Source organism: Amblyomma maculatum, unplaced genomic scaffold, assembly GCF_055883805.1.
Source record: "Amblyomma maculatum isolate TAMU_Amacu unplaced genomic scaffold, ASM5588380v1 scaffold_13, whole genome shotgun sequence".
Classification (NCBI taxonomy): domain Eukaryota; kingdom Metazoa; phylum Arthropoda; class Arachnida; order Ixodida; family Ixodidae; genus Amblyomma; species Amblyomma maculatum.
In genome coordinates, this window is record NW_028146738.1 from 1,001,540 (window position 1) to 1,023,200 (window position 21,661).

Sequence of the window (21,661 nt, forward strand, 5' to 3'; positions counted from 1 at the left end):
ACCGGGATGCCCAATACTCTCCGGGCTCTCTCGTCTTGCTCTGGACTCCTGCTCGTAAAGTAGGGCTGTGCGAGAAGCTCTTGCCATGCTAAGTAGAACCCTACCGTGTTTTACGGCCATTCACTTCCGTGACATAAGAGATCGCCCCTGTACATCCGCCGCAACAGTCCTCTATGCCACGCACCAAGATTGTTCATGTCGCCCGAATGAAGCCGTACTATCCGTGTTAGTGGTTCGTCCTAGTGCGCACCGGGACTGTGCTTTTGGCGGGGGGGGGGGGGTAATGTGACATATATGCCCTGCATCGCTGGAAGTTGAGGATGACAACGATCAGCAACAGGGAGACAGAAGAAGACAAAGTGGTAGCAAAGGTTGATGCTAGAAGGTCGAGGCTGCTGTGTTTCTGTGTTTTGTGTGCTGTGCCATCCTGGACTAACCTTCGTGGACTAACCTTACCACGTATCAATATATTAAGCATAATATTTACTATATATTTGAACATTCCTGAATATTCTCAGCATACCGATGCTCAGTTAAATGTAGATTCACCTCAAACTAATTTTAGCGGAAGAAAAGTTTAGGCAGTTGTTAACGAGCGGAGTTTCATTAATACGATGGTTGCTAGCAACAGGCTGGAACAAATGCTTTGATGGTCATGCTAAAATTTTTCAATAGGGTTTAGACTGAGTTTGGCACCGCGCAGTGCACATGCAGATGCTTAGTTGTTTTCGTAGTTTAGAATTTTCGCGGCTGCTTGAAAACGATCGAATATCAACTTTTTTCTGTTAAGCATAAAACGGTCTAGCTTTTGCTTTCGGCGGCCTTGAAATGACGTCGAGCCGAAACCGAGAGCCAAGATCAGGGCACCGATTTCCCGTCGTCCGTACCCCAAAATTTGGCCCTGTCAACCACCGATACTTAACCTTGTCGGAAGTCCATCCACATTGATGTCAACTATAATTTTAGTATGACCAAAAATTTTGTCTTTTGCTTTGACTAGACTAAAGAAACATGACCCAGAACGCTTTCAACTCTTTTAGTGCAAAATGTGGAAGAAGTACAGGCCTTATGTCGATAACTGCGACAGGGTGCACACGTACAAAATACTCCTATATCAACTCAAGACCAAACAGCATAGTTTTCTTTGTACGCTCTAGACCTCTCGGGTCCACCGCCGACGGCTGCTCTACGCTACGCAAATGGACATGACGCCCGTTAGCTAGGCAAACAATTAAGGAGGCCCACTTAAATTTTTAAGTCAAGACTGAGTTGGCCATATCCAAATTAAGTTATAGATACCAATTTCTGGTTAGACTAGGACCAGGTAAAGTTTTGGGGATTCAGAGGGCCACACTTCGGGGGTGGCGCTCCTAAATTTGGAGATTACCACTGAATTCCCCATGCTCAAATAGGTCTGACACCAATTTTGGTCACATTCGGACGAGGGCAACTTTCCGGGGTCCAGAGAGCTAAATTTTGGGAATAGACGCCTAGGTTTGGAGGCCACCACTCAATTCGCCATACGGAAATTAGGTTGGACACCTATTTTGGTCAAATTCGGACGAGGTCAAACTTCTGGGGTCCAGAAAGCTAAATTTTGGCAATGGCCCACCTAGGTTTGGAGGTAACCCCAGAATTCGCCATACGCAAATGAGGTTGATCACCAGTTTTGTCACCTTTAGATGAGGTCAAATTTAAGGGGTTCCTGGGGCTACATTCTGAGGGAGGCCCACCCAAATTTGGACGTAACCAGTAAATTCGCCATATTCAAATTAGGTTGGACACCAATGTTCGCCAGATTAAGACAAGGTCTAATTTCGAGGGTCTAAAGAGACGAAATTTTTACGTGCGGATATAGGTATATATACTCTGTGGACAAGTTCGGCGGAAGAATCCTCTACACGCTCCTGCGACATAAGCCTATTAATGAATTAACAATCTTCCTCATTGCACGCGTTAGCGTTGAAAAGCGAGACATTTAGTTCGGAAACAAAGCGCCTATTGTATGCGCATTGTATGCATCAGCAGTCGCTATTATATAGCATATTGAGCGCTACCATGAAGTCAAAAGAATAACGCGCATAACGGCGCAAAATGGTTAGTGAATTAAGTGAGATTATCAACTTTGTGATGCGCTTGCAAGCAGTTTCATGTCGCTTGGAACAAATGCACAGTACGTTGCAGAGGCAGCAGAGGTGACTAGTCTTCTTCGGGGTGGAGTTCTTACGGCCGACGTTGTTGAACCACTTTTTTATTCGAATGTTGTCTTTCTTCCTGCTCGGAATTACGAAAAGAATGAAACCTTTTTCACGACAGCTTCTGCAATTAAATATGCAGCAGCTCGGCATAGCGCTGCATTAAACATCGCAAATAGCGCGAAGTGCAAGCGCGGAATGCTTGGGAGCTCGCTCCTACAACGGCGGCTGCCTAAAAAATGGCGCCGGCTAAAAATGAAAACACAAAAAGAGCGAACTTTTTCGCGCGCTTTTCCCGGCGATGGCCCGCGGAGCCAATCATCCTTGAGAAGAGCGCCGATGGGAATGTTGAGAGAGGAGGATCTGCGAGGCGGCGCGGAGCGGCGGAAAAGTTCACAGAAAGTCGCTACTTTCGTATTATCAAGGAATCAAGGAACTTTTAGGTTGAGTAGGGTCTAAGCGCCCCCACTCGGCGAGCGTGGCAATCAGCCGTCGAGAAAGCACCCTATTGTTCCCTCGGCGCACAGGCCGTAAGTGCTATGCACCTCTCTCCCCTTTAACCCGGCCATGCTAGAAGTATCTAGCCGCCATACGCTGCGGCCACTGCAGCCATGACGTCACGGACACACTTCCGGTAGCTGCGAAAGTCGTCTGCTTGTGCGCTGCGTGAGCTCCTCAGCACGGTGGGCTCCTCAGGCGCCTCCTCAGGCGGTCAAGCACCGCACAATAGCAGCACCTCCTCGACCGCCGTAAACACCGCCTCTGTGGCCCCTACTCCCGCATACCGCACGCGAACGACACGGCGGATCGTTAGCGATCCCCGCGGTAAAGTGTAACGTACCTCAGCCTGCTCGCGGCATCCCGTGATGCAAGTGTTCCAAACTCGTGTACTTTCTTTACAGCTAAGGTGGCGCGTTTTTGGACGTTCTGCTCAGCAACAAGCCGTTCAAACGTTACTGCAGGCAGGACAAGGCTTCAGTACGCAGTCGCTGCGCTGTCGGCCGTAATCTAAGAGGTCGGGAGGCACAGTAGACACCGCATATTCTATCCATCGGTCTTTAAACGTGATACAGTGGGCAAATGAATAACTTTGTGAAGCAGACCCGCTCGTACGTTTCGCGTACTCGGGCGCCGACGAGTAGCCTCCGTCAACAGACGCCGCCATAACCTCAGCTAACGACGAAAACCGAGGTCGCCAAGCTCTGTTTGCGATAACCGCAGTTAGTGGTGTAACCATGGTTTGGTCCGCCGTGTAACCTGAGCTAACCACGGCTTCGCGTAACCGCGGGTACGCTGCGCGAACTGGCAAACTCCGTAAGCGTGTGCGAGCGAGGACGGGTTGACACGAGTACGCCAGCGAGCGAGCACGCGGCAACCGGAAGTTCGTCGAAGTGACGTATTTCTGGGCGGAGCTTTGAACTTGCTTGTATTGTTTATTTTTTTATGACTCCCTTCGGCGTACGAGTTTAAAGGGAAGAGTGGAGGGGCCATTTGTAATCGCCGATATCTCAGGTGTTGCAAAAGCTAGATGGAAAATTTTTGCGGGAGAATGATGGGTGGTTCAATGTCTATGAGTGTTATGGCGTTGTTTACCCTTCTTCGTGACCCCTTTCTGTGGACCTTGAAGTCTGGGTCGCACAGCAGCGAGCAGTGGTTCTATTTGAGAGAGAGAAAGCCGGCTCTGCCTCTCTTTCTCTCGTTCACGAATTCGCGCCTATTCGACCTCTCCCGAGCCGTTCCGTTGCAGCCAGGTTGCTGGGTGCGACGTCTGCGCTTCTGTAAGCGGTGCAACAAAGCAACTACTCCATTTCGCGGAGCAACGGATCATTTCGCGTGTTCGAGCGTGCCACGTGCATGCCGCATGCTCTGCCATGTACGTGACTCCTGATTCAAGTCTAAAAGAAACCCTGTCCTCAACGAAAGTGTGGACCTAATTGTGTCGCCGTTCTATATATCCTGTAAACAGCAATATGCGCTTTTTTCAGATGCGATTCTTTCTCTTTATGTTCACTCTGGAGGTGCGCGCGTTTCCCAAGCAAGGATTTCGTTCATTTCTTATCCTATCGTTTCAAAACTATCTGAATAACATTAGCCACCATGAACCACACTGGGAATTATCCCGAATAAATACTCGGTGCCTTCAGCTTCAAAAATAGCCCAAAATGTCATGTGGGGTGACAATTAATAAATTAGGTAGTGATCATGTAAGAGATATAGTGAAATATAAGTATATAGAAAGCGCATTAAGTGATTCGAGATCCCTACCATATTTCGCGTGTGCGCTTTTTAGCTCGAGTCCGCGTTAGTCCTTTTTCTATTTTCTAAATTGCGCTTGTTTTGGCCCTGCCCTCCCCGTTTTTTTTTTTTTTGCTTTCTCTGATTCGTTTTTCGTATATTCTTATAACCCGTTTGTTCAACGTTGCAGCAGTTCTTCTCAATGCCCACGGCTCTCGGACCCCGGCTTTTCCCGTTATTTCCTTTCTATCTGGCGACAGGTTTCTTCCTTGCTCACCTAACTTATATTCAACTTTCCCATTTTTAACCGCCACATACACACGCCGATCGTATTTCGTTCATTGATTCATTTCATTTTGTGTCTGCGCCATTCATGCTGTGAGGAGTGGTTTTAATTTTTCAGTTAAGGCATCTATCTGTTTCTCGTTTAGAGCACAGGACGTGCTGCAGTCGGTGCTGTTTGTGCGTGACCGAATCAGATTTTTTTCTGCTGGGCTGGCTGCGGAAAGGGTTATGCATTCGACATTCGCCTTGTTGTAATGAAGCTTAAGAAAACTACGATTAGCAAGCATGGAAACTACATGAAAATTTCAAACAGCGCTAACACACACAACCACAAATGATAGACGAATGGCGAGACAAGCGCTGACTGTCAACTGATTTTTATTGAAGAAAAACATCACCTTGTATACAGAATAGTTGTGGAGACATGAAAGGAGCCGTCGATCGGGAAGATAACCAGATAAACACGCGCAAGCAAGTGGTGTTAGAAAAATAAAAACAAAACAAAAACAAGACATTCAAAGGGAGAAAAATTTATGGCGCATCTAAAAAGAAGACTTCAGCATTGAAGAGCGATAAAGAAGGCTTACTAACGCATCTGTTGACATATTTCCTGATATGAAAAGTTTCCAGGCTGAGACGTGTCGCCTTACCAGCGCTCTTGCCGAGAACCTTAGCCTCACTTAAACGGGCCACGCAACCACTGCAACTGCTAATGTGCGAAGCCAAATGCGCGTACTTATCCTTAAAATTCTTACCATTTCTCGAATGGTCCCCAAAACGCTCATTGATGCATCAGCTGGTTTGGCCGTCATACACCTTACCGCGCGTCAAGAAATAGCGTAGACCGCTCCTATGGAACAGTTCACCAACCGAATCAAGAATATAAAGCGAAACAAAATACGCACAAAACCGGCGGCGACCACCCGAACAATACTCGCTGCATTGCGGCTGCCGGCGCGGAGCCTCGACACGGCGGCGAATCAGCTGACCGCGCTCGGACCGACGGCAGCCAACGACGTGCGGAGGATCGTGCAGACGGCAGTCTTTCTCTTTGTATGCCGTCTCGATCCACCCCTGCTTGCCCACTGCAGTTGCTTTCTCGCACTGCTAATAGATGGCGCTGAAGTCGCAGCAATCAGAAGACCCGACTCTGGCGGACTGGTTCCTGGTGGCTCACTGAACGGGCGACTCTCCAAAAGAACCGCCGTTCACAGTTTCTGGCGGATCGCTAAACGACGGTTCTCCAAAAGGGCCGCGGCTCAGTGAACCGCCGCTTATTCTTGCTGTTTTGCAAGAGTGGCTCAAAAGACAGCTTGGATGCAAGGGGATGTTTTCGACTCTTGGGAGGAAGGGTGGGAGGTATGGCTTCCGAGGTCACCCTCGCGCGCACGGGAGGGGGAGAGGGGGGGGGGAGGTTCTGCGGGAGGGCAGCTACTTTCTCGCATAGCTAACAGATGGCGCCGAAGTCGCACCGAGGAAATCCGACCCCCAAGGATCACTCAACGAGAGAGCCGGCTCACCAAAAGAGCCGCCGCTAAGTTTTGAGCTGCAGCTCACCCGCTCTTTTGAAAAAAGCCGCTCAAAAGATCAATTTCGCTAATGAGCGACCCATCTCTAGTGCGAATCGAAACCGGGCTTCCTAGCGCTCGAAACGGGGACGCGTTCACCACGCCACGGCAACACGGCAACTTTTCTGTTTATTGCTAAATATACATAATTACAAAATATGCAGCACATATATAAATTTACAAGTTTGCCAGGCCGTTTGCCGGCCGTATAAAATAAAGTTGTTTCATTTGTGATAGCTTCTTAAACACCAACTCTGTTTCATCACCACAGTCTGCATCTTTCAAAACATCGTGGATTTTTACAATACCCTCAACAAGGTATTCATACGGAGATCTCGGTCCAGTGTCAAGATGTCGAGAATCCATAGCACTGAGCCATACAGAGTACAGTCCCGACAAGAATATAGCATTGTGTTGTAGGGCGTGGTCGTTAAGGCGTAAGAAACTTATACATTTCAGTGCAAAAGGAAGCTTCTTAATGGTACGCTGTGATACGTCCTCCAAAAAAAGATAATGACATTACAATCTATGAAATTGGGTTCAATTGTTCCCGATTTGTTGCACAAGAAACGGTTTGTCCTCGACGGTACATAAATTCCTTTTTGATACAAGTTTTAACAGATAGGGTACCAGTGTGTAAATGGAAGAAAATCTTGATCGCAGGCATGACCCACATCTTCCTCACCCTCTTTGACACATCTTGACCAGCTGTATTTTTGAAAATCTGTTGGTCCAGGGGGGCTGGCAAGACCACGTCTACGAGGTCCTGCGTGACGCTTTTTCTTTACCCTCTGCAATAGTCCAGAGTGAAACGCGTGGAAAGAAAACAATAAGCGGCTACCACCTCTCGGAGATAGAGCAACACACCAAAACGACCCCCTTCAGTTGGTGAGACCATTAAATCTGGTAAGGCGTTGGACAGCATGTACTGGACAGAATAATGAAGAAAGGGGTGTATATGTTTGCGCAGAAACATGAAGAGCAGCACAATCTGCCTTTAATACAAATTACACAGGCCAAGCCCCCATCTCTTACCCTTCAAAAGAGGCTTGTTCGGGACGTTCGCTCTAAAATGCCTTCCCACACGAAAGTTGCAAAAATGCGGTGGAAGCTCAACTTTTGAGTGTGATTAACGGAGCGTCTAGTGAATGCACGCGTTTTTAAAAAACGTATCCTCGAGATCTCTGCTGAGACGTACATGAGTAATTATGAACATATATATTTCAGGCGTCGAAATTAAGCGAGTAGCATGCGTTTCCTTTTACCCCCCCCCCCCCCCCCCCCGACCGCACCTCACAATGTATGGCTGCCATATGATAGGCTTTTTCATTACTCCCGTGCAGGTTCTGCAGTGCCCCCTTATTTTTCATCATTTTATTTTAGAGAACTTCGGTGCTTTCGAAAGCAGGGCTTGGGAAACAAGGGCTTGTTACATAACTATTGTCACTGTTATAATTTTCCACTGTGCGTTTTCGAGGGTTCAATGATTGCCCAGTTGGATTCTCCGCTGCCGCAAGAACGTTTTTTTTAGAAATATATAACGCGCGATGATTCAGGAGAAAAAACGAACAACTCCAGGAATCCCGCTAATCTAAATACTCCTGCAATAAATTAAGTCCAAAGTTGGCCTTGAAGAGCCATTCCAGTAAGGGTGCAGTTCGCCTCAAGACACTAGGACAGTGTGTATGCCTACAAAGTTTTCTTGGGATTTTAGGAAAAGTGATGATCTCTCTTCGTTTTAATTGTGAAATTATGCCTTACAGGTTGGTTATCTAGTTAATTTCAGATGTAGATAGGAATCCCATTCCTGGAAGGACTACAGCGAGCAGTGTCCTTATTTCCTGTCTGGGGCCATCTAAAAAGAAGATAAATGGTTTGGTTTGGTTTGGTTAATGGGGCTTAGCATCCCAAAGCGACTCAGGCTATGAGAGACGCCGTAGTGGAGGGCTTCGAAAAGTTCGACCACCTGGGGTTCTTCAACGTGCGCTGACATCGCAAAGCACATGGGCGCCTTGTTGTTCGCCGCCACTAAAAAGCGGCCGCTGAGGCCGGGGTTCGATCCCGCATCCTCAGACACAGCAGTCGAGCACCCTAACCACAAAACATTACTAAAGAGAAGAGAAACATAAGAGTTAAGGGGGCTCACATCTATCGGAGTCTTCGTGAGCTTAATCCAATGAAATGTACAAGGCCCAGGAGCCGGAACTCTCCACTATGGAAAATTTACAAATAAGAGCCAATTGGGATTAAGAGAAAGTGGAGAAAAGGTGGCAGTCACCGTGATGTGTGATTTCGAGCCCCCTCGTTTCAAGTACGGGGGGTGAGGCGGCTGGAAGCTTGCCTCTCGGTGATGGAGCGAAAAGAGCGGTCAGTGACCGGCGGCCGCCTATGGCAGGTGTTGGGCATTACGCTCGCTGGTAGGGTGTTGGGCAAAACAGCAGCATCAGAAAACATGACACTGAATCTGTGGCTGGCGATATCTAGTGCTATGGGGCGTAAAGACCGCACTGAACCTTAAGCATTGATGTGTCACTTGCTCCCCGAAAGATGATCGATTGGTGAAGGATCCCAGGCAGACACGCTGTTGCTACTCTATTAACCAGACATCCGAATGGTGCACAGGGCCGGCTGTACATGGTGAAACGACCATTGGTGTTCCTGGTGTCGGCAGATGACCCGCTGAACCCCGAGTGGACCTTGCCTGTACACGAGATACTGAAGTCATCCTGGCTGGCCGCTGTGGTGACTCCGCGCGGAGGACACATGAGTTTTGTGGATGGCTGGCTGCTGCCGCGCCAGCCCTTCTACGCCGAGCGGTTTGTGGCCGCCTTCGCCCTGAGCGTGCACCATGTGTGCCAGACGCGGAGTATCCGGGTGCTGCGGAAGCTGGGGGAGTGACGCCCTCTTCAGGGCTCTGGCGTTGTAAACAGAGAAATAAAAGCTTTTTTTTCTTGCTTAGCGGCTGTCATTTCGGCTGCCGTGACCTGGACCCCTGTTGACACTAGCCCAGTCACCTAACTTGGACACTGCCATTAAGTGAAAAGAGCCGCATTAGTCACTTAATCGTTTTGTATGATAGCAGGCAGATTCTACGACCGTCTTTATTACTCCGCGCCGCCATCCGCGCCGCCTCCATAGCCGCCGATTTCTAGTTCGCTTTAGTGCCGCTTCTCTCCTTGACCTCGGCTGGAACTTCGGCTACAAGTTGCAGAGTAACGATCCCTGAGACTTCGCCTTCATATTCATTTTAATCGGTAACAGAGACATTTGCAGCTTTGGGTGCAGATTACGAGTGGCAAACAGCAAGAGCAGAAAGTTCCGGAAGCACTGCAACGCAGGCTAGTATTTCATGTGTTCTTTAAAAGCAAGGTATCTTAATAATTGCAAATTAGTTTCTTCAACCTAAAAAAATATTGGTACACTTAATCTCTGCCGCTGAGGGTATGACGCGAAAGGGTTTCACAAACATGGACCGTGTTGTTTCACTTTCTATATTTTTATTTTCGTTGTAAAATTTTTATATACCGGTACTGATCATCTAGAAACACTGGTTTACATTCTGAGTATTTATTTTAACGCAGTTTTATTTTTAAATTATTTCAAATAATTGATCAATTACACATTATACATTTTCTTAATTAGCATCATGAAGCATCCACCTTTCTTTCTGAGCATTTTTACACCTTTGAACCTCCTTTTTCATTTTTTCATGTCTTTAGTTCATCAAGTTATTAGAATAATTTCATTAACTCGTCCTCGCCTCCCACACACCAATAAATTCCGCGCCGTGGTATAGTGCAGAGGTTACGGCGCTCGAATGCTGTGCCCAAAGATGCGAGACGGAATCCAGACCGCAGCGACCGTTTTCCGTGGCGGCTAAAAGCAAGGCGCTCGTGTGCTGTGTGACGTCAGTGCGCGTTAAAGAACACCCAGTTGGTCTAAATTACTCCGGAGCCCTCCGCTATGGCGTCTCTCATAGTCTTACTTGCTTTGGGACGTTAAACCCCATAAACCAAACCAAACCAAAGAGCAATAATTCGTCGATCCATAAAACTACAAATTGCAACGATATATTTTCTTTTTATGCAGCCTCTGATTATTTCCGACACGCGGTGCTGACTACTACTACTACGCTGACAGCTCTTTGACCGCACGAGCTGTAGAGCCATCGCTTAATGTGCAGTTCATATCCCCCAGTTGGGCGTCCTGTAGTGTACGTTGGTGGAGCATTTGCAAACGATACCCGATTTCGCGGTATATGCTGCTAAAGCGATTGTACCCAGTATCAAGCATGAAATGAAAATCGACGCCTGAAAAATGGCTACCGCCGCTTTTAGGACACACGTTGGGTATTAAATTAAAGTTGTAAACATAATTATTGGCAAACAGCAAGCAAACGAAGCTTGAAATATAGTATACTTACACTGCATAATAGTGAGCCGTTGGCCGGCTGCCATTTCTTACGTTTCACCCTTATAGTTCACAAGAGCTTCCTTTTTTATCTCTAGCAAACGCAAACGTCGTTTACCTATTTCAGGAGTGATTAGTGCAGGCAGACACGGAACACTCAGGCATGTTTTCGCCGCCTTGCGGCCAAGAAAAAATGTAATCGAAGAGAGACACGACGCCATGCGTTCAACCACGTTCAACTGACGCAGGCGAAACATTGGGCGTAAACATGGCGCTCGGCTTCGTGGAGGCAGCACTGGGCCTTTTCAAAGAATGTTTTGCATGAAACGGGGACGAGCGCATCGAGGCACCCTACCCCCATCGCTCCGCGCCGGCACCAGGTTGCCTGGTTGGAGGCTTGTTACTAGTGCTTGTGAACGCGCCTCCATACCATGTTGTGCTTGCTGTCAGCACACCGGCTGATTATTTACTTACGACTGATAGTCTAGCCGCCGTAAGGCGTGGAAACCATCGCCCGCGATGGTGTATTCCAGCATTCCACTCTGCAAATTGATCGAGTAGGCGCACAGCAAACTTCGGAACCTCATTAAACGAATTTCCCGTGACGGAACGAGTGGCGGAAAAATATTTCTCGGCCGGCAGTAGGTAAGCTATTACAATCATATATACGTTTACGTGGCAGTGAAGGCTAGAAATATACCTCTGAAACGTCAACGCTCCAGATGGAATGCGTCCCAGACAATGAAGTTTTTTTGTGCGTTGCATGTTTACTCCATGAGATGCTTTACTTCCGCTCTCTCACTATTTCTGCGTTGATATTCTGACCTAGAAAACTGCATACTGTTGTGCTATACGTCGTGAAGGCTTCAATCCATGCCTTCTTTTCATGCCCTCTTCGCAATGGAGGAAGATTTGCAAGACCTGGCAAAAATTATGAATTTCTATAGCAACCGCATAAGGTGTGCAGCCTGCACTTCAAAGAAAATGACTTCAGAGAAAGCCTGAAGATAATGAAGCCAAAGCCAGTCGTAGTGCCATCAGTTATCCCCCAGTATCCGACAAATCTAGAGCAGGAGACGAAAACGCTGAGGTGTCCTCTAAAGCGTAAAGTTTCAAAACCAGATTATCCCGCAAAGAGAGATGCCAAGGCAGCAAGGCAAGTTTGATATTGAAGTATAAAATTCATTATTAAAAACCTCAGCTTGATTCTGTGGCTTCTATTAATCCTCTAAAGAAAATTTGGTAAAGCTAACCTCCGTGGCTTAGCGCAACAGCGCGAGCTGAGTGGCATTTGCTGCCGAAATGCCACTCAGCTGTGGAGTGGCCGAAGGCAGCGAGTCTATGCCGAGAGCGCATATACCATACATTTTTTGCTCTCTATCCCTGATTGTCCCTACCGTAACGACGTACAGCAGCGCGAAAAGCTGTTATTGCGTGCGGACTGCACGGTTGCCCGAATGGATGCGGCCATGCGGTCAAATCTTGAGTCATAAGTGCAAATGCGCGCAAATGGATATTGATGAAGATGTCAACGCACGAGAAAGTGGCTCTTTAACAGGTTTGATGCCAGACTGCGGAAAGGGTTCAGTTGCCTAATGCAGCGACTAAGGAAATTGACGGGAGCTCTGGCACCGTAGGTTCGAAACATGTTCGTTGCCGTACGCTATATTTCTGTTACGCGTTTAATTTTTAATGTTCCCATCATGCGCTGGTATGCTAAATGTGCACGCGCAGTTTATAAATGGAGCGCGCAAAGCGAGGAGGCTTGGCGCTGTTTCCGAATACCAGGATTTAAGGATCCTGCTTTTCTGCTAGCATAGTTAGGCTACTGAAATATCATTTCGAGCGCTTGGAGTGAACCTAAGAAAAGTATAGACATTGACATAAAACAGCGAGTTCAGGTAGCGTACTCACATGGCCTTCTAGGTCTGTGAGCGGGGGTTATAACGACTGAGACGCTGACTAAAAAGAGGGTACAGAGTTCATTCAGGAACTTAGCAGTGCCTGAAGGGACTTTGCTGCCTGAAAAGCTTAGCCTCAAATCTATTGCCAAATGATAAGTTTTCAATAATTGCAAGCTTAATGCAGATTTTTGCACACTGCTTGCTCCGATTTGCGAGTGAAATTACGCTAATAGCATTTTCCAGAATACCTTCATTAAGTTCCAATTATACTTTGTTCTTACTGGTGTCCCTCAACAAAGCCTTCGAGCCAGCGGGCTAGTAATGATTTTTGGCTTCTTAAATAGAGCCCTACAAGCCTGCATGGGATGCGAAGGCTGCCCCATCAATTTGCTGGCACCAGCCTCTATCCAGCACATGGTTCAGCAATGCTGCCATGAACGCAGGCATGGACCGGCGATGGCTGTCCAACCTTTCTTTGGTTTGCTTATGGTTCGTCAGCCACTTGGAAGGTGCTGCTTCAAGCGTGGCTCCTGTATTTGTAAGGGAATCAAAGACGCTCAAAAAGTTCGCCCATGTTGGGCTGCGATAATCTGGAAAAAGTCCGTGGTTCGTATACTCGAAGAGCACGACAGAGCCTCACAAAATGACCCTGATAAGGCTGATTGCAAAGCTTCATGAGGCCAAGTTTGTTAAATTTCGCCTCTGAAAAGTCAGAATAGCGCGCTAAATGAAACATCATCAATGCATGCCCGACTACCATTCCCGATTACCCGGCTTCGAACCCGACCGCCGTCGGCTGCGTTTTGGTGGAGGCGAAATGAAGAGGCGTTCGTGTCTGTGCGATGTCAGTGCACGTTAAAGATACCCATGTGGTCAAATTTACTCTGTTGTCCTCCACAACTTCTTCTCTTTCTCCCTTTGCACTTTCACTCCCACCTTGCTCTCTCCCCTTGCTTGGGGAAAAATGATGTGGCAGATATTGCGCATTCCCCTTTCTTTAAACGAGTTTTATTTTTCTTTAAAACCAAAATCGCAAAAGAGTCCCGAAAATGCAGTAAGGTTCGATATAATAGAATCCTGCTGAACGATATGAACCCTGAATTATATAAATGCTGAATGATATGATTCCTGAATGATATAAATCATGTCGGACAAAATAATATTCTCGACTGTGGAGATAGTTTATTGATATTTTTTGTATAATATCACTTGAACTGATTAGCAATCGGGTGTGCGTACCCGAATAAAGTAGCGTACGAAGCGCGCATTTATCTTCAATTAGCGGCAACCATCGCGACTTTGCACTGCGATGGTTTTAGGTACAGCCCAGAAGAAATCGTACTGACGTTACGCAGCTGGCGGAGGAAAGAAAGATATGAAAATAAACTACACGCCAGAAGTTGTGCTGGCTTCTGTTGAGGAGCGCAGTCCCTTCAGAGGATACTCCGCAGATATGCGCCGCTGTAGGACGAGGAGTAGTCAGCAGGTCGCGAAGTTATAAGGCCGGTCGTGGTGCGTTCACCATGGCTCTTCCATCCCGGGTACTGGGAAAGATTATGCGGGACACTTAACCTCCCCCTTTTAGGATATGCTGCGATAGCTTAGGCTACCAGAGCCCCGCTCTTACCAAACCGTAAGAGCGTGCCTATAATATATATATATATATATATATATATATATATATATATATATATATATATATATATATATATATATATATATATATATATATATATATATTGTGAGCCTTCTGTGGACCTTCTTTCATTTGTACATGCCATGATCTTCTTCTTTCATTTGTACATACCATCATCATCGTCCCGCGGCGCCGGCCCCCCGGCGCGCGCTTGGTTTCGTGATCGGATTAAAACGCTAGACAAGGCTTCGCTGTCCTTGTCGTCACGACCTCGCCGTCTCGACCTAGCCTTCTTTTACAAGTGGTGGAGGCGAAATTTGATCCCCTTGCTGCCTTGGGCCCTGCCTCTCGCTGGAGCTACGTTCCGGTCGCCGTTTGGCAACTGCCGCCATCGCTATGTCTACCGACAGTACCCACGAACAAGCCGGACCCTCTACCTCGGCTGCACCACCCCCTCCGACTGTGCCCACACGACAGCGCGACCCGCCGCTGTTCGCTGGTCGTCGCGACGAAGACGTCGATGACTGGCTTGACACCTACGAACGCTGCAGTGCCTACAACCGGTGGGACGATGCTCTGAAATTTCTCAACATCTCTTTCTACCTTATTGAAGTCGCCAGGACTTGGTTCATCAACCGCGAGCCCCACACAACTAACTGGACCACCTTCAAACAGCAGTTCCGACAGTACTTCGCCGACCCGGCAGTTCGGACTGAGATCGCGAAGACCAAGCTCGCTTCACGCCGTCAAGATCCTGATGAGTCATATGCGTCTTACATAGAGGCCATACTTGCACTCTGCCGGCGTATTAGTCCCACCATGGCGGAACATGAACGAGTACACCACGTCTTGAAAGGAATCAATTCTACGGCATATAACATCCTAGTTGCTCAGAATCCTTCAACTATTGATTCCATTATTACGACCTGCCAACGCATCGAGCAGCTGCAGTCTTCCCGATTGCAGCCCGCCAACGCTACTGGCCCGACCTCTGCTGATCTCGACCTGCGGGCACTTATTCGAGCCATCATCCGCGAGGAGCTCCAGGCCCTCAAGCCTGTCTGTCGACACGGGTGCGATCACTCTTCCGCAACATCTAATGACGCAGGTCTCCGCAGCATCATCAAAGAAGAGCTGGCAACAATCACCGAACCTATGACATCTGGCCCTCCGGCACCCCGCTCAGTACCGACTTACGCGCACGTCGCAGCATCCCCCCCTCCTTTAGTTCCCCCGCCTCGACCGGCACCAACCTACAATCACGTCAATGCAATAGCGACGGCTCAACCTGCGCCACCCTATTACGCACCTTGGCGCCCCTCCCGACCAATTTGCTATTACTGTGGCATTCGAGGACATATATCCCGCGTCTGTCGTCGCCGCCTCCAGAATGAGCGCCGTGGTTACGATACCTTTGAAAGTGACATCCCTCCAACGTCATATTATCAACGCCGGTTTACTCCAAGCCCACCTCGAAGATCATCCCCACCTCCAGAATCCTCGTCTGAGCCTCGTGGAACCCATGCATCCCGACGTCGGTCCATATCCCCATACCGCCGCTCAGTTTCCCCTCTCCGACCCGCAACTACTCTCTCTGCCCGCCATCCGGAAAACTAAGCGTTGCAGTTTCCGGAGGTCAAACTGCAGTCTGCGAACTTACCAAAAGTCCTCCAGATCGCCCGTATAATGTGATTTCTGTTTTCGCTGAAGGATTACCGGTTGAAGCATTGATTGATACAGGGGCTGCAATTTCTGTCATTCACGCTGATTTGTGCTACCGTTTGCGAAAAGTTACCACACCATATGATGGGCCTGAACTCCGTGGAGCCAACGACGTCCCTTTGCGCCCTTTAGCAAAGTGCACCGTCCGAGTTGTTATTGACGGCGTCCGCCATCATGTGCAGTTTGCTGTGCTCTCTCCATGTGCGCATCTGATGATTTTTGGATGGGATTTTTTGTCAACCGCTTCGGCCTTAATTTCTTGTGGCGACCGTGTTATCCATATGACAGACAGCGATTTTTCATGTGAAGTTTCTGAACGACATCATCCCCTCGTTGCCGCCGCTGATACTGTTCTGCCTCCTCAGTGCGAAAAACTGCTTACCGTTGTTTCTGACCACATCGCTGACGGGGACGTACTCATCGCACCATCTTATCGTCATCTTGAACGCGGTATCGCCTTCCCGTCTAGTCTTGTGAGGTTCTGCAACGGCTCAGCGACAGTAGCGGCCACTAACACTTCACGTGAATCCCTCGTGCTCCGAAAAGGAACTTCTCTCCCCTGCAAGGTGGATGTTCAGCCTTTGTCCTTGTTGGTGCTCACCGCCCCTCAGCCTCAGCACCGCGTTTCGACAGACGTCTCTCTTTCTGTTCTCACAAAGACTATTAATCCTAACCTCACGCCGAACCAACGCCAAGAACTGCTGACATTGCTTCGACAACACCAAGCCATTTTTGATGCCACTTCCCCACCACTGGGACGGACAAGTGTTGCGCACCATCGCATCATTACTGAAGGTAACTCTATCGTTCGCCGACGGCCTTATCGGGTTTCCCTCTCTGAACGAAAGGTAATTGAAGAAAATGTAAATGACATGCTCCATCGCAATATTATTCGTCCCTCGACAAGTCCATGGTCCTCCCCAGTAGTGTTAGTTAAAAAAAAGGACGGCTCGGTACGCTTTTGTGTTGATTACCGCGCACTCAACAAAATTACCCGCAAAGATGTATACCCAATGCCAAGAATTGATGACGCCCTTGACTCTCTCCAAGGCGCCGAATATTTCTCGACTTTGGACCTCCGCTCAGGTTATTGGCAAATACCTATGCACGAGGACGATAAAGAAAAAACCGCTTTCGCAACTCCCGATGGCCTTTACGAATTTAATGTTATGCCTTTCGGACTTTGTAACGCACCAGCGACATTTGAAAGGATGATCGATACTGTGCTTCGTGGCCTAAAATGGAGAACCTGTTTATGTTACTTGGATGACATTGTCATCTTTTCGTCAACTTTTAACGACCATCTCACGCGCCTGGATGAGGTCCTCACGTGTCTCGCTTCAGCGGGCCTTCAGCTCAACACCAAGAAGTGCCACTTTGCACAGAAGCAAATTAAAATATTGGGACATCTAGTCAGCCATGACGGCATTCGTCCAGACCCTGAAAAAATCGTCGCGGTCTTGAAATTTGCTCGTCCACAACGAACTACAGAATTGCGCAGTTTTCTCGGCCTGGCGTCTTATTTCCAGCGTTTTATAAAGAATTTTGCAAGTATTGCTGCTCCACTTCATCAACTACTTAAAGCACGCAGCCCTTTCGTGTGGACTGAACAGTGCGAAGCTGCTTTTAATAACCTGAAGCACGCCCTCACATCAGACCCTGTCCTTGGCCACTTCAGTGACAGCGCTCCAACCATCCTGCACACTGATGCCAGTGGTATCGGTCTTGGCGCTGTACTTCTGCAGCGCGATGCAACTTCTCGTGAGAAAGTGATTGCCTTCGCCAGTCGGACTATGACTCCAGCTGAGAAAAACTACACTATTACCGAACAGGAGTGCCTTGCCGTCGTCTGGGCTGTCCAAAAGTTTCGCCCTTACCTATACGGTCGGCACTTCACAGTTGTGACCGATCACCATGCTCTTTGCTGGTTGTCTTCGCTCAAAAATTTGACAGGCCGACTTGGCCGTTGGATTCTACGCCTGCAGGAATACAATTTTGACGTCATTTATAAATCGGGTCGCCAACACCAAGACGCCGACGCTCTTTCTCGCTGTCCACTTTCAGAATCGGCTTGCTGTTTGTCTTCCCAATGCATTTCCACCTATGACCACAGCCGACCATCTCTTTCCCCGACGTATATCACAACAGTTTCATTTGACGACTCAGAGAACAAACACGCTCTCCGCTCACAGCAATTAGCCGATGCCTACTGCCGTCCCATCATCGACCGCCTTATTGGCGCTTCGGACCCACCCAATGCTCGGCTTCGCCGACAACTTCGCAATTTCAAGCTCGAAGATGGCATCCTACTCCGCTTCGTGTATTGCCCTGATGGAACTCGCTGGATACCAGTCGTGCCGCGTGTGCTTCGTCAACGTATACTGGCGGCTCTCCACGATGACGCTACTGCAGGTCACCTTGGGGTTGACAAAACCTACGACCGCGTGAAAAAACGATTCTTTTGGCCTGGCCTATCGTCCAGCGTTGCCAAATACGTCGCATCCTGCCCTCTATGCCAACGTCGCAAACGGCCGACTTCTTCACCCGCTGGCCTTCTACAACCTGTTCCCTGTCCCGCCACGCCATTCGACGTAGTCGGCATCGACTTATATGGTCCCCTACCTCTCTCCGATGGGGGTAACCATTGGATCATAACAGCTGTCGACCACCTTACACGCTATGCTGAGACAGCACCTGTACCAACTGGTTCCGCTCAAGAAGTAGCAAATTTCTTTTTGCGATCAATTGTATTACGTCATGGCGCTCCTCGGGTACTCCTAAGTGACCGCGGGACGGCCTTCTTATCGGCAGTAGTTGCCGAAGTTCTTCACGCGTCATCCACCCTTCATAAGACTACCTCAAGCTACCATCCCCAGACTAACGGGCTGACTGAGCGATTTCACCGCACCTTATCGGATATGATCTCCATGTACATCACACCGGACCATCGAAATTGGGACACTATTCTACCATTCGTCACTTTCGCCTATAACACAGCAGTACAGCGGACTACCGGTTATTCTCCCTTTTTCCTCGTTTATGGCCGTCCTCCCACTGCAATTCTCGACGCTTCTTTCTTCTCTACGCCCGACTACTCCACATCAGTACCTACCCAGTTCTTATCTCGTGTGGTCAGATGCCGTCATCTTGCCCGCCTAAACACAGCAGCGTGCCAGGAAGACTGCAAGTGTCGCTACGATTCTACGCATCGCGTGGTCTCTTATCGTCCCGGTGACGAAGTACTGCTTTATACACCACTGCGCACCCCTGGCCTTAGTGACAAATTCCACCACCGCTACCTTGGTCCCTACGAGATCATCAGCCAAACTTCTCCAGTTAACTACAAAGTCACGCCTGTTGATCCCCCAGCCGATCGACGCCACCGTGGAACTGAAATTGTTCATGTTTCTCGCTTGAAACCGTTTGTGCGCCGCGGTACATCGGTTGATTAGGAGCGGCCAGGCAGGCCGCTTCCGACCCCCCGGGCAGATTGTGTGAGCCTTCTGTGGACCTTCTTTCATTTGTACATGCCATGATCTTCTTCTTTCATTTGTACATACCATCATCATCGTCCCGCGGCGCCGGCCCCCCGGCGCGCGCTTGGTTTCGTGATCGGATTAAAACGCTAGACAAGGCTTCGCTGTCCTTGTCGTCACGACCTCGCCGTCTCGACCTAGCCTTCTTTTACAATATATATATATATATATTGTAGGGATGTGTTTATTCAGATTGATATAGCCGCTCAGGAGGAACTCGCAGCGGAGCGTCAGACGTGGCGAATCAGCAAGGCAGCGACCAACTTCTTCGTCCTCGAGCGCGCCAGCACGCGATGCATGGCAATGGCTATGAAGACGAAGATTACCACACTACATTTTTTTATGCAAGTATACTTAAAAAGATTTAAAAAAAAATTCTTTGCTACCCAATTCTTGGCCGATCCCCCTCTGTGGGTGTGTGCCATAAGTTATTTGGACAACACCAACAACAGAAGGAGCCATCCTGGCGACTTATGGAGCCGACAGAACAGACGGATCGTAGTATGGCTTGATTCGGTTCACATGAACTGTTTCGCGTCCACGGCGACGCAAGTCCGCAGAGGGCGTAACAGGCTCAACTACGTAGTTGACAGGAGATGCTTGTTGGAGGACTCGGTAGGGACCATGATATCGAGGCAGAAGCTTCTTTGAAAGGCTGGTGGTTGTGGCAGGGACCCAGAGCCATACCAGGCAGTTAGGTGCATATGTAGAAGGCTCGCCGGTGTCACGCTGGTGTTTTTGTTGCCACTGGTTTTCCGTTGTAAGCGAACGGGCGAGCTGACGGCATTCTTCTGCGTACTGGGCGGCGTCCGAGAGTGGCGTCGATTCAGAGACATCAGGGCGGTAGGGAAAGAGCGCGTCCATTGTACAGGTTGGCTCACGCCCGTAAAGAAGAAAGAAAGGAGAGAATCCAGTGGTGGTCTGTATCGCAGTATTGTACGCGTAGTTTACGAAAGGAAGGACTTGGTCCCAGTTGGAAAGAGCGTCGTTGACGTACATGGCCAGCATGTCACTCAGAGTACGGTTGAAGCGCTCGGTCAGGCCATTCGTCTGAGGGTGGTAAGAAGTTGCGGTGCGGTGAATGATGCGGAATTCTTTCAGTAGGGCCTCAAGAACTTCGGACAAGAAAACGCGTCCGCGGTCACTGAGCAGTTCCTTCGGAGTCCCGTGGCGAAGAATCAAGTTGTTGAGAAGGAACAAAGCAACGTCTCTTGCGGAGGCAGAGGGTTACGGTGATGCTTCAGTGTAGCGAGTAAGATGGTCTACTGCCACGATAATCCACCGGTTTCCAGCGGAAGCAGTAGGAAGAGGGCCATAGAGATCTATTCCAACGCGGTCAAACGGACGAGCAGGGCAGGGTAACGGCTGCAACGAAATAGGGGACTTCTGTTGAGTTTTTGGGCGTTGACAAGATTCGCAAGCGCGCACAAAATGTCGTACAAAGTGGTACATTCCACGCCAATAAAATCGCAGACGTAGGCGCGTGCAGGGTTTCAATACATCACCATGGGCACACTGTGGGTCACCACAGTACGCAGCACAAATGTCGGCGCGGAGATGACGCGGGATGAATAGAAGACACTTCCGTACATCAAGCAAATAATTGCGGCGATAGAGAAGACCGTCACGAACGGAGAAGTGGTGGGCTTGCCGGACGAGCGCTTTGGATGAATAACCGGGAGTAGGACTTGAAAGAAAATGCAAAAGTGCACTGATCCACGGGTCATTTCGCTGCTCGGTAACCATGTCGACAGTGGAAAGAGTCGACAAATCGTAAGCACAGACGTGCTCAGACGAGGTATCACTAGGCAATGGCGAGCGGGAAAGAGCATACGCGTCCGTATGCTTGAGACCTGATCGATAAATGACATGGATGTCATATTCCTGGAGACGGAGAGCCCAGCGAGCAAGGCGACCGGCTGGGTCTTTCAGAGAGGCCAGCCAGCACAAACCGTGGTGATCGGTCACAACATAAAACGGTCGGCCATACACATAGGGATGAAATTTTCCGATGGCCCAAATAATGGCCAAACATTCCCTTTCTGTGATTGAACAATTGGACTCTGCTTTCGTCAATGTTTGTCTGGCGTATGCCACAACATACTCGCTGTAACCAGGCTTACGTTGGGTAAGGACGGCACCAAGCCCAATACCAGTGGCGTCAGTGTGA

The 21,661-nt window shown here is 48.8% G+C and overlaps 1 protein-coding gene across 1 annotated transcript in view; it reads left to right on the forward strand.

Annotated features, from left to right (window-relative positions):
- Positions 1–9,181, forward strand: part of LOC146172090 (protein ABHD1-like) — a 44,256-nt gene extending 35,075 nt beyond the window's left edge. The window contains exon 5 of the mRNA XM_084585867.1: positions 8,906–9,181. Coding sequence (XP_084441993.1) covers positions 8,906–9,181 — 276 coding nt within the window. The remainder of the gene's footprint in view (positions 1–8,905) is intronic.
- The last annotated feature ends 12,480 nt before the right edge of the window (positions 9,182–21,661 follow it).